Here is a 13,370-nt window from a genome sequence, read left to right as displayed (position 1 = left end):
ATTCCATGTGTCATTTCATAGTTTCGATGTTTTCACTATTATTCTACAATGTAGAAAATAGTAAAAAATAAAACCATTGAGTAGGTGTTCTATAACTTTTGACCTGTAGTGTATGTTTCATTTGTGTGTGTTTAACTTCAATTTGTAGGCTAGGTTGTAGCAACCTCGATAGGCATAGGGAAAATTTGAGTATCATGTAGTAGCCTAAACCTATCGATGTTACATTGAGCTGGGTGAAGGGAATATGAATGACAGTCATCCAATATGCCGTATAGAAATAATGCCATGCTCATAAAAAAATGTCCTCCCTAATCTTAAATGACACAGACCGCCACTGTTGCATACATTGATTCCGCTTTGATCTAACTTTATTAAACAAGCGTCGAAGCTTCCCACCATTAGCTCTGACAAATTGAAAACCCTAGTCATTGGCGATTCCATTACCCGCAGTATTAGACTTCAAACGAATCATCCAGCGATCATACACTGTTTACCAGGGGGAGGGCTACCGTTAAGGCTATTCTGAAGATGGTGCTGGCTAAAGCTAAAACTGGCAGAGAGTGTAGAGAGTATAGAGATATTGTTATCCACGTCGGCACCAACAATGTTAGGATGAAACAGTCAAAGGTCACCAAGCGCAACATAGCTTCAGCCTGTAAAGCTAGAAAGATGTGTTTGCATCGAGTAATTGTCTCTGGCCACCTCCCAGTTAGGGGGAGTGATGAGCTCTACAGCAGAGTCTCACAACTCAATCACTTGTTGAAAACTGTTTTCTGCCCCTCCCAAAAGATAGAATTTGTAGAGAATTGGCCCTCTATCTGGGACTCACCCACAAACAGGACCAAGCCTGGCCTGTTGAGGAGTGACTGACTCCATCATAGCTGGAGGGGTGCTCTCATCTTATCTACCAACATAGACAGGGCTAACTCCTCTAGCTCCACAATGAAATAGGGTGCAGGCCAGCCACTAGCACAGTCAGTGTAGTCAGCTCAGCTATCCCATTGAGACCTGGGTTGGGCAAAACTAAACTTGGCAGTGTTCGACTTAGCAATCTCACTAGAATAAAGACCTCCTCCATTCCTGCCATTATTGAAAGAGATCGTGATACCTCGCATCTTAAAATAGGGCTACTTAATGTTCGATCCCTCACTTCAAAGGCTGTTATAGTCAATGAACTAATCTTGATGTGATTGGCCTGACTGAAACATGGCTTAAGCCTAATGAATTTACTGTGTTAAATGAGGCCTCACCTCCTGGTTACACTAGTGACCATATCCCCCTTGCATCCCGCAAAGGCGGAGGTGTTACTAACATTTACGATAGTAAATTTCAATTTACAAAAAAAATAAAATGTTTTCGTCTTTTGAGCTTCTAGTCATGAAATCTATGCAACCTACTCAATCACTTTTTATAGCTACTGTTTACAGGCCTCCTGGGCCGTATACAACGTTCCTCATTGATTTCCCTGAATTCCTATCGGACCTTGTAGTCATAGCAGATAATATTCACATTTTTGGTAATTTTAATTTTCACATGGAAAAGTCCACAGACCCACTCCCAAAGGCTTTCGGAGCCATCATCGACTCAGTGGGTTTTGTCCAACATGTCTCTGGACCTACTCACTGTCACAGTCATACTCTGGACCAAGTTTTGTCCCATGAAATACATTTTGCAGATCTTAATGTTTTTCCTCATAATCCTTGACTATCAGACCACCATTTTATTACGTTTGCAATCGCAACAAATAATCTGCTCAGACCCCAACCAAGGAGCATCAAAAGTCGTGCTATAAATTCTCAGACAACCCAAAGATTCCTTGATGCCCTTCCAGACTCCCTCTGCCTACCCAAGGACGCCAGAGGACAAAAATCAGTTAACCACCTAACTGAGGAACTCAATTTAACCTTGCGCAATACTCTAGATGCAGTTGCACCCCAAAAAACATTTGTCATAAGAAACTAGCTCCTTGGAATACAGAAAATACCCGAGCTCTGAAGCAAGCTTCCAGAAAATTGGAACGGAAATGGCACCACACCAAACTGGAAGTCTTCCGACTAGCTTGGAAAGACAGTACCGTGCAGTATCGAAGAGCCCTCACTGCTGCTCGATCATCCTATTTTTCCCACTTAATTGAGGAAAATAAGAACAATCCAAAATTATTTATGATACTGTCGCAAAGCTAACTAAAAAGCAGCATTCCCCAAGAGAGGATGGCTTTCACTTCAGCAGTAATAAATACATTAACTTTTTGAGGAAAAGATCATGATCATTAGAAAGCAAATTACGGACTCCTCTTTAAAGCTGCGTATTCCTTCAATGCTCAGCTGTCCTGAGTCTGCACAACTCTGCCAGGACCTAGGATCAAGAGAGACACTCAAGTGTTTTAGTACTACATCTCTTGACACAATGAAAATAATAAATGGCCTCTAAACCTTCAAGCTGCATACTGGACCCGATTCCAACTAAACTACTGAAAGAGCTGCTCCTGTGCTTGGCCCTCCTATGTTGAACATAATGAATGGCTCTCTATCCACCGGATGTGTACCAAACTCACCAGAAGTGGCAGTAATAAAACCTCTTGAAAAAGCCAAACCTTGACCCAGAAAATATAAAAAACTATCGGCCTATATCGAATCTTCCATTCCTCTCAAAAATTTTAGAAAAGGCTGTTGCGCAGCAACTCACTGCCTTCCTGAAGACAAACAATGTATACGAAATGCTTCAGTCTGGTTTTAGACCCCATCATAGCACTGAGACGGCACTTGTGAAGGTGGTAAATGACATTTTAATGGCATCGGACCGAGGCTCTGCATCTGTCCTCGTGCTCCTAGACCTTAGTGCTGCGGTTGATACTAAGAACAATCCAATATGGATCACCACATTCTTTTGGAGAGATTGGAAACCCAAATTGCTCTACACGGATAAGTTCTGGCCTGGTTTAGATCTCATCTGTCAGAAAGATATCAGTTTGTCTCTGTGAATGGTTTGTCCTCTGACAAATCAACTGTAAATGTTGGTGTTCCTCAAGGTTCCGTTTTATGACCACTATTGTTTTCACTATATATTTTACCTCTTGGGGATGTCATTCAAAAACATAATGTTAACTTTCACTGCTATGCTGATAACACACAGCTGTACATTTCAATGAAACATGGTGAAGCCCCAAAATTGCCCTCGCTAGAAGCCTGTGTTTCAGACATAAGGAAGTGGATAGCTGCAAACTTTCTACTTTTAAACTCGGACAAAACATAGATGCTTGTTCTAGGTCCCAAGAAACAGAGATCTTCTGTTGAATCTGACAATTAATCTTTATGGTTGTACAGTCGTCTCAAATAGGACCTCGGCGTTACTCTGGACCCTGATCTCTCTTTTGACGAACATATCAAGACTGTTTCAAGGACAGCTTTTTTCCATCTACGTAACATTGCAAAAATCAGAAACTGTCTGTCCAAAAATGATGCAGAAAAATGTATCCATGCTTTTCTTACTTCTAGGTTAGACTACGGCAATGCTCTACTTTCCGGCTACCCGGATAAAGCACTAAATAGTCTTCAGTTAGTGCTAAATATGGCTGCTAGAATCCTGACTAGAACCAAAAAATGTGATCACATTACTCCAGTGCCAGCCTCCCTACACTGGCTTCCTGTTAAGGCAAGGGCTGATTTCAAGGTTTTTATGCTAACCTACAAAGCATTACATGGGCTTGCTCCTACCTACCTTTCCGATTTGGTCCTGCCGTATATGCCTACAAGTACGCTCCGGTCACAAGACGGAGGCCTCCTAATTGTCCCTAGAATTTCGAAGCAAACATCTGGAGGCAGGGCTTTCTCCTACAGAGCTCCATTTTTATGGAATGGACTGCTTACCCATGTGAGAGACGCAGTCTCGGTCTTAACCTTTAAGTCTTTACTGAAGAATCATCTCTTCAGTAGGCCATATGATTGAGTGTAGTCTGGCCCAGGAGTGTGAAGGTGAACCGAAAGGCTCTGGAGCAACGAACCTTGCTGTCTCTGCCTGGCCGGTTCCCCTCACTCCACTGGGATTCTCTGCCTCTAACCCTATTACAGGGGCTGAGTCACTGGCTTACTGGTGCTCTTCCATGCTGTCCCTAGGAGGGGTGCGTGACTTGAATGGGTTGAGTCACTGACGTGATCTTCCCGTCTGGATTGACGCTCCCCCTTGGGTTGTGCCGTGGCGGAGATCTTTGTGGGCTATACTCGGCCTTGTCTCAGGATGGTAAGTTGGTGGTTGAAGATATCTCTCTAGTGTTGTGGGGGCTGTGCTTTGACAAAGTGGGTGAGGTTATATCCTGCCTGTTTGGCCCTGTCCGGTGGTATAATCGGATGGGACCAGTGTCTCCTGACCCTCCTGTCTCAGCCTCCAGTATTTATGCTGCAGTAGTTTGTGTCGTGGGGCTAGGGTAAGTCTGTTATATCTGGAGTACTTCTGCTGTCTTATCCGGTGTCCTGTGTGAATTTAAATATGCTCTCTCTAATTCTCTCTTTCTCAGAGGACCTGAGCCCTAGGACCATGCCTCAGGACTACCCGGCATGATGACTCCTTGCTGTCCCCAGTCCACCTGGCCGTGCTGCTGCTCCAGTTTCAACTGTTCTGGCTGCAGCTATGGAACCCTAACCTGTTCACCGGACATGCTACCTGTCCCAGACCTGCTGTTTTCACCTCTCTAGAGACAGCAGGAGCAGTAGAGATACTCTCAATGATCGGCTATGAAAAGCCAACTGCCATTTACTCCTGAGGTGCTGACTTGCTGCACCCTCGACAACTACTGTAATTATTATTATTTGACCATGCTGATCATTTATGAACATTTGAACATCTTGGCCATGTTCTGTTATAATCCGCACCCGGCACAGCCAGAAGAGGACTGGCCACCCCTCATAGCCTGGTTCTTCTCTAGGTTTCTTCCTAGGTTTTGGCCTTTCTAGGGAGTTTTTCCTAGCCACCGTGCTTCTACACCTGCATTGCTTGCTGTTTGGGGTTTTAGGCTGGGTTTCTGTACAGCAATTTGAAATATCAGCTGATGTAAGAAGAGCTACATAAATAAATTTGATTTGATTACCATTCGTCTGAGCAGCCGGTTCTCTGCGCATATAGAATATACACATGCGCTGATCCGCACGTGCAAAAGCTTCAGGAAGCTCCGGATCTTTTTAGTGCAGCGGACTAAAGATCCCTAAAAAGTTGGATTCGCAGCCATATTTATTATACCTAGAAAGCATTTTGATGAACAATATTCTGAAAATAATAAACGACCAGAACGATGAAAGGAAAGGAAAGGATGCTCACCAAATGGCAACCTATTCACTATAATGTGCATTACGTTTGACAAGGGTGCATTGGGCTCTGGTCAAAAGTAGTGCACTATATAGGGAATTTGGTGCCATTTGGGACACAGGCACATATACCTTACCCTGTTCTACTGGAGGAGGGGAGTCTGGATTTCTTCCCTGTGTTCCCTATGAGAGATGGAAAACACACCTCAAATAATGAATAAAAATAAACATCAGGATGCATCCCAAATGGCATCCTATTCCCTAAGCAGTGCACTATATAAGGAATAGGGTGCCATTGGGGAGACAGGGAATAGATTGCTGGTGCAAGTCCAGCAGCATGGGTGTAAATGAATGTGCACAGTGCAGTGTTGAAGAATGCTTCAGATCTCGCTGCAATGCCCCTTGTTACAGAGGTCATGCTCCATATGTATCTGCTAGTGTTCAGTGAGCCAGAGGTGCCTAAATAGCTGTTTACGATCTTGTAAAGCTTAACAAAATGTGGAGGACGTCTGAATGTTTACATACTTCTCCCTGGAAAGTAGTAGGTGCCAGGCCGCCTCTTTCATGCACAATGTAACCTAAGTATCCACAGTGTAAACATTGGAAATGCAAGAGGCACAGCTGGCATGGTATACACAAAGGAATTTGAAAATCTAAAAGTGTGCCAATAACACTTATGCTAACAGGAAGAAAAAGTTCCCGAAGCCTTCCATGTGGATATTATAATGGCAGCATCCCAAATGGCACCAGATTCCTTATTTAGTGCACTACTTTCGACCAGGGCTTATAGGGCTCTGGTCAAAACGTAGTGCACTATACAGTATAGGGAATAGGGGGACATTTGGGACAAAACCTCTGCTGGCTTTGCCATCGGTTACTCTAATGAGTGCCGTCTGAACAGGGAAGTAGAAAAGTATTCAACCTTATTCTTACTATTACGTAAGTTAAAAAACAGCACAAAAGCCTATGTACAATACGTATGACAGGACGTCTTGTATTTTACGGAGTAAAATAAAGGCGGTGCCATTAAAAACACTTGGCGCCGTCTTGGTTTAATTTCACCTGAGGTATTGAGGCCGTGCACATGTCCCAGTCTACTGCCTAGGCTACATTTCAAAGGAGATACAAAGGCAATGGACCCTGTCCAATTATTATTTATTTGTATTTTTAGTTAACCTTTTTTAAATAAAGGCAAGTCAATCAAGAACAAATTCTTATTTACAGTGACAGCCTAACCCGGCCAAACCCTTGTGACGCTGGGCCAATTGTGCGCCGCCCTATGGGACTCCCAATCACGGTCGGTTATGATACACCCTGGAATCGAACCATGGTCTGTAGTGACGCCTCTAGCACTGAGATTCAGTGCCTTAGACCGCTGTGCCACTCAGGAGCCCAATTGTCAACAGACCATTCTATTATTTCTGATTGGCTGATGGAGAGGGTTAGCTTGCCTTCCAAATAGCACCCTGTTCCCTATTTAGCACACAACGTTTGGACATTCCCTATTGCAGGCTCTGGTCAAAAGTAAAGCAGTATATTAGGGAATGAGTGCCATTTGGGACACAGTTTTATTGGACAGCTGCGCCTGTACCTTCTATAGTGATCTCCACTGTGACCTGGCGGCTCCCAGCATCGTTGACAGCCTCACACGTGTAACGCCCTGCATCCTCCTCCTGGACACCGTGTACCACCAGGCTGAAGGTTCCGCGGCTACTCTGTTCCATGACGAACCGCTCTCCAGCTGTCACTGCTTTCCCATTCCTGGACCACGTGACCTGGGGCTCAGGGTATCCTCTCACCTGGGGATAGATGGATGTACCTCAGTGGATTTTTCAGTGGTTAATGGTCCTGGTTGAAACAAAACAGTTGATAGGGTTAAATCAGCAATAATATCCCTGTAAAGTGGCACGGTGGATTTCTCAGTGAGGAAACCAAAAAGTTGGTAGCGCTGCAATGTCCAGGAAGAGGCATTTATTTACAGTGAGGATGGGAAGTAAACCATTGAAACATACAGTATGTACAACAAGCGTTTTCCGTGACAGACTGACCAGGTGAATCCAGATGAAAGCTATGATCCTTTGTTGATGTCACTTGTTAAATCCACTTCAAAATCAGTGTAGATGAAGGGGAGGAGACCGGTTATAGAAGGATTTAGAAGGTTTGAGACATCTGAGACAAGGATTGTGTACGTGTGCCATTCAGAGGGTGAATGAGCAAGACTAAAGATGTCAGTGCCTTTGAACAGGGTATGGTAGTAGGTGCCAGGCAGACCGGTTTGAGTGTGTCAAGAACTGCAAAAGCTGCCGTTTTTTTTTCTTCACGCACAACAGTCTCCCGTGTGCATCAGGAATGGCCCACCCCCCAAACATCCAGCCAACTTTACAACAGTGGGAACCACTGGAGTCAACATGGGCAAGCATCCCTGTGGAACATTTGACACCTTGTAGAGTCCATGCCGCGACAAATTGAGGTTGTTCTGAGGACAAAATGGAGAGGTGCAACTCAATATTAGGAAGGTGTTCCTAATGTTTTGTACACAGTGTATGTATCACATTCCCATGAACATAACACTATCATAATCAATAAACCGTTTCCATACGCTGGTTTTAAATGAGCAGGTCAAAATATTAGGGCACGGACGGACACCAAGCTCCATGACAATCTCTATACGGGCACAAAAGCATAGTGTGTTCACATCTACCCTTTTCATTAGCATAATCTTCTCAATACAATTGGAGTCGGAGCACAGGAACTCACTGGATGTGTGAAACTGACAATCTGTGGCCCATAGCCTAATTAAAGTGGATACAAAATCAATAATTAGATGTAAAAACAAAATGGACACGGCAAACTAGGATATTTACAAAAACACAAATGATAAACATAGATATCGGTAACTAGCAAGTGAAATGGAAAGCTACTGATTACCCTTAACGTTTCCGACCTCCTAGAATACAAAAAAAACACATTGGTTTTATTATCCCTGTGTTCTGGTTTCCAACTAAACCTAATTTCCTCAACTTTATTCCTTTTTCCTTAGTGCATAACTCAAGTTCTTAGTCCTTCCTGACGTTTCAATTCTCGCAATGCTCTTTTTCCCCGACACGGCCCAGGTCAGTAGCCATCACTCATCATGCCACTTGACAAGAGTGGAGTACAACACTGGTGCTGAAACAGCACAGGAAGTTAACTAGCAAAAGTGAACAGGTACAGAAGATCTGTTAAACACCTCTAACTTTCCCCCGGATCTCTGAAAGGAGCTTCCCACCTTTCTCCGATTCATCTCAGTTCCAGTTGACTTCACTAATCTCACTACAGCTTGTTTTCTCCGAAATCTTTGAAGCATCACAAATCTGCAGGCAGAGGCCACAGCTAATAAGGACAGGGGATGGGCACACTCTGTTTCCACTGGTGGCATGCCAACAATCCTCGTCTTGAACCCTGGGGGGCTTTAAGACGTTGTATTTCGGAGGAGAACCATGGTAAACCCGAACTCTGCAATTACAAGCCCCCAACTTGTTTTGAATTAACAGAAAAAAATAACGAGAAATGGACATTGTTAACCACTGCAACGGATTTCAGATTGAACATACAAATGAATAAGGTTCGACTGCTAGTAGAGAATAGAATGACTCCGTAGGCCACCCAAAATTCTGAGGCAAGCTAAAAAAGCACACAGGCCCAGCCTCGCTCTTTAAAATCAGCCACTCACATTCCAGCCTGTCAAACTAGCCTCTCTCAGTTTCAATCAAATATAACCTCTGTTGTACCCAATTCTCCGAAGGCTTGCCCAAAAATAGCAGTATTAAAGTCATTATTAAATCAAACAGACACTGGCATTTCCTTGAAAACTCAGCTGCTTGAGGCTCAGTGCCACAGAAATTTCGAGCAGACTTCGGACTTCTCATTCCTAAAGCTTCTTGTGGTCCTCTCTGGGCCTCAAACATCCTGAATGAGCAAGTTCACATGCGGAGTATAGGAAAAACACTAGGTTGTTTACACACCAAGTCAAGTTTAAAAATGCCAGAAAAACAGACAAGTACCAAGAGAAAACGGGTTGAAAACAAAAAAGGTTGCGACAAGACTATGGTCCAATGCACTGGTAGCAGAGAGGCCCTGACTGCTGATCCACCCAGAACATACGAACCTAGCTTCTGAAGACTACCAAAATACCCAAGAGTGCAAGAAGACGACAAGTAAAAAAGGGAACAAAGCAAGGAATATTCTCTCTAGTTCTTGTTGAGTCATGCTACTGGAACCCAATGTATCACCACAACAAGGGTACTACTCGCTATAACAAGGCTAATACTTACGGGATAAAAGCAGCCTTGTCCGTGAAATCCCCTCGTAATGAAGAGAGAAACTGATTAAAAGGGAAGATGCAACATTTGTTCGTTTAATCATGTAAGCAGCGATTTCCATGTGAAGAAACCAAAAAGGACATTTTGATCCCTCGCGTCGTCAGACCAGTCGCTGCTCCAAATCAATAACGTCCCAAATAGCACCCTGTTCCCTATTTAGTGCACTACTTCAGACCAGAGCTTTGGTCAAAAAGTAGTTGCGTATATGGAGAATAGGGTGCTATTTGGGACAAACCCCTGGTCTTTTTCAAGAAATAGGCCTATGGTTTATTTGTCCCAGTAATTCTCTAAAATGTCTTGTACTCGGAATGACTTTTCAACTTTGTATTCTGGAAGACACCTGTAGTGGATTACTGCTGGCGTTGGCCTCTGACGGAGACTCTAGGAGAAGAATTGTCCTCTGGCTATTGCTCAACAGACATTCATAAGAACCTATTCATGTATTCCCACCTGCATTGTAGCATACATCACACAAAGTTGTGATTTGTACCACTGGACGGGGTCAGAATACAGTAAGCTTGCGTCCCAAATTGGCACACTATTCCCAGACAGAAAAACTGATAACACTACAACCGAGCATTGTCTGGTCATTTAATGATGTTGAGTGATCAATAAGTTGACTCTCCCAGTGCTGTGAATAGCCACAGTCTACATGATGGTGAGGAATCCCACATCACTTAAGGACACAGAGTTAATGTTTAGTCCTGAGCTAATATTCCATTGGAAGGAAAATAATGAAGTATTTCACTGATTGTTTCAACATTGAAACAACCTGATGTCTCCATCACATCAACCTTTTATTTTTCCTGGCTTCACTGACACGGTCAAGCCACACTGCCAAATAGCTGCTATGAATTACACATGCAAGAGACAAATCACCAGGGTTTAACTACCGTTCCTAACCAGGGCCAGTGGATGGATGAGACGAGGAAGATGGCCTTCAAAATGTAGCCAATGTGGACAATGGACACCATTAACCAATGTAACCAGCAGAAGAAGAAAGATGGCCGCTTCCCCAACACTGGTTAGAGAAGTGAGCGGAGCGGTGGAAAAGGGTGGAGCCGTGTAGGAATAGCCTAGCAGTGGTCCACATCTGCTTTCAATATGCGAGCACTTTCAACCACCATCAGGTTTCTGGCAGCATACCTTTCACAGAGTTAACATGGAGCCTCCCTCGCATGCTGTTCCCCCTATATTTTCCTACTGGCTCGTAATTATGTAATATTGCATTCTTCTTCCCTTGGCAGGCCAATAAATGACTAGGAGGCTGGAGAGAGAGAGAGAAAGAGAGAGGTTAGAGCATGTCAGACGCCTGCCTCCATGCTGGTGGACATTCCTTGTCTTCACAGGAGCATCCCCTCTTATTGAAAACATGGCTCTGGAGCATGACAAAAACCACGCCTGCCGGGAAGGAAAATGACAGGCAGCAGGACCAGATAACCTCAAAATGGTGACACTAGGCTGGTTCACTTGCTATTCTGTCAAAGGAAAAACATTATGAATGTTTTTTCCCTGTATACTTTTTAGGAGAGGACGCACTTATGCCACATCAATAATCCTGAAGCCCCAGCCATTGACAGACATTGACATTTTGGTCATTTAGAAGACGCTCTTTTACCAGAGTAACTTCCAGTACTGAGTGCATATATTTTCATAATGGTCCCCCCCGCAGGAATCAAACCCACAACCCTGGCATTGCAAGCTCCATGCTCTGCCAACTGAGCCAGGCAGGACACTGATTTACACATCAATGTTCTCCAACTCTGATCTGGTAGAGCTTCTGGTTTTTCTTGTCCATTGAACCTCAACAGAGAGGAGACAGCACAAACATCCCTCTGCAATGAAACCTAGCAGAGTCAGTCGCTCCCCTGGGCCAAGACCGGAGACAAATCATTGTTGCAACCCTAACTCCTTCCAGAAGCAGGACAGATACTATCTGGTCATCTGCATCGGGCTGAAACACTGACTAGAGTAGAATATGCACAGATCTGCCAAAAGAGAAATCAAGTTTCCCCTACGCAACACAGAACATTTGAAAAGGCTTCAATCTGGACGAGCATAAGAATGGCACCCGACACTATACTGCCTATGGGTCCTGGTCAACAGTAGTGCACTGTATAGGGAATGGGGTGCATTTGGGACGCAGCCGTAAGGAGAGGTGATGAATCTTGCCTTCAGTAGTGATGGATGCTGCCTGGGACAGCAACAGAACCAAGTAACAAACTCCCTGACACATTACCTCCTCCTGGGAGCCGGGAAACATCTGTGCACTTGATACCCTTGTTTTGAAGGTCTGTAAATCGTAGGTGGTGGGAGGCCGCCTCAAGTGTGTGTGTGCCTGTAGCATTTGGCTGGCAGATGTCGGAGGTGTTTCATCACATCGGTACTAAAGAACCTATCGTCTTAGGGTTGGTGTTGAACATACAGTACCCACACAAACTTTATTTTTTTCCTAAAATTCCTTCACCAAGATTCTCTCACAGCACACAAACATGTGTTTAGCACCTTCCCATTTTTCAGGTACTACTGTAAAACTGCCCAAAATGTAATAGTTGGAGGAGATACATTCTGCATTGTTTCAGCTCATCCAAGCAGAACTGGAGCTGACTGGGTTCTGTTCCAGCAGCTCTGAAAAAAAACTACTCCTCAGGATGCAAGTCACAAGACTAAGATATTTTAATCCCTATGAATGACGCATTCCATAGATCTACCGTCTCAGCACCTGACCTGGATTCAAATATTATTTGAATTCTTTCAGATACTTTGAGCATTTGCTCTAGCCTGCCTGGAGTTGCAGATGGGCGGAGTTGACAGTTTCTGGGGACTATTTTATTGGTCCATTAAGCCATGCAATCTCAATCAAGCACAGATCAAGTGTTTGAAATTATTTCAAATAGTATTTGAACCCAGGTCAGCTCAGCACTGGACAGTCAGGCTGCACTAAATCAGACACTGCACTGCTGGCTCTCCTCCTCTCCTAACCAGCATGTCACCCTCATCACAACCAACCGATCGCTCACGAAAGGATTACGAAGTGACGTGTGCAAAGGAGGAGAGGCTCGACTGTCTTCACAACAAAAAATACACATCCTTCAAAATACATTAGTTAGATGTTGGATTCATCGTTAGTTTGATAGCAACAGTAATGTCTCATATTTAGCGTTATTGGAAATGCTGAATTGTGTTAAGAGTCAGACGCACATTTACTGTACGAAGGTTAAAAACGTCAGAACAACAAAACGTGACAGAAAGAGCTAGAGACTTACAGCGGAAGGTATTGTTATTGTTGGGCCAATGTGCAGCATGGGACTGCAAGTGAGGAACAGACACAGGTGTCTGTGTTTAGGAACTTTAAATAACACCGTTTTTTTTTTTTTATCCATGCTGTTAAATGGGCCAGAACAGAAGTGACCCAGACGAGCAGTCCGCCTGGGGGAAGCATTTCCATTGTCCGTTTTTACCAGTAAAGCTTTATTAGCGATATTCAAGTTAGCTGTACTTAAAAGTCATCTCAATATCACAAATGGGTGACTATACCCAAAACGAACCCATAGAATTACATAGTAGGATCTCTATGTATGAACCTACAGTATATGATCAGTATCTCAGACCAGAGTGCTATAATGGGGTTCCACAAGAACAAGTCCCCCCCCCCCCCCCCCCCCCAAACTGGAGCCCCTTCAAATGCAACAGTTGGTTCTATGGTCTCGGGAAA

General features: G+C 44.0%; 1 protein-coding gene across 7 annotated transcripts in view; it reads right to left on the bottom strand.

Annotated features, from left to right (window-relative positions):
• Nucleotides 1-13,370, bottom strand: part of LOC139396950 (myosin light chain kinase, smooth muscle-like) — a 96,992-nt gene that overhangs the window by 58,466 nt on the left and 25,156 nt on the right. For all 7 annotated transcript variants that reach the window (XM_071143884.1, XM_071143915.1, XM_071143906.1 and 4 more), the window contains 2 exons: nucleotides 6,886-7,093; nucleotides 5,432-5,477 (listed from right to left, as the gene is read on the bottom strand). In XM_071143884.1, coding sequence (XP_070999985.1) covers nucleotides 5,432-5,477; nucleotides 6,886-7,093 — 254 coding nt within the window. The remainder of the gene's footprint in view (nucleotides 1-5,431; nucleotides 5,478-6,885; nucleotides 7,094-13,370) is intronic.

The sequence above is a fragment of the Oncorhynchus clarkii genome, chromosome 3, assembly GCF_045791955.1.
Source record: "Oncorhynchus clarkii lewisi isolate Uvic-CL-2024 chromosome 3, UVic_Ocla_1.0, whole genome shotgun sequence".
Lineage (NCBI taxonomy): Eukaryota > Metazoa > Chordata > Actinopteri > Salmoniformes > Salmonidae > Oncorhynchus > Oncorhynchus clarkii.
Note: the sequence above shows the minus strand (reverse complement) of the source record. Positions and strands in the feature narration are given on the sequence as shown.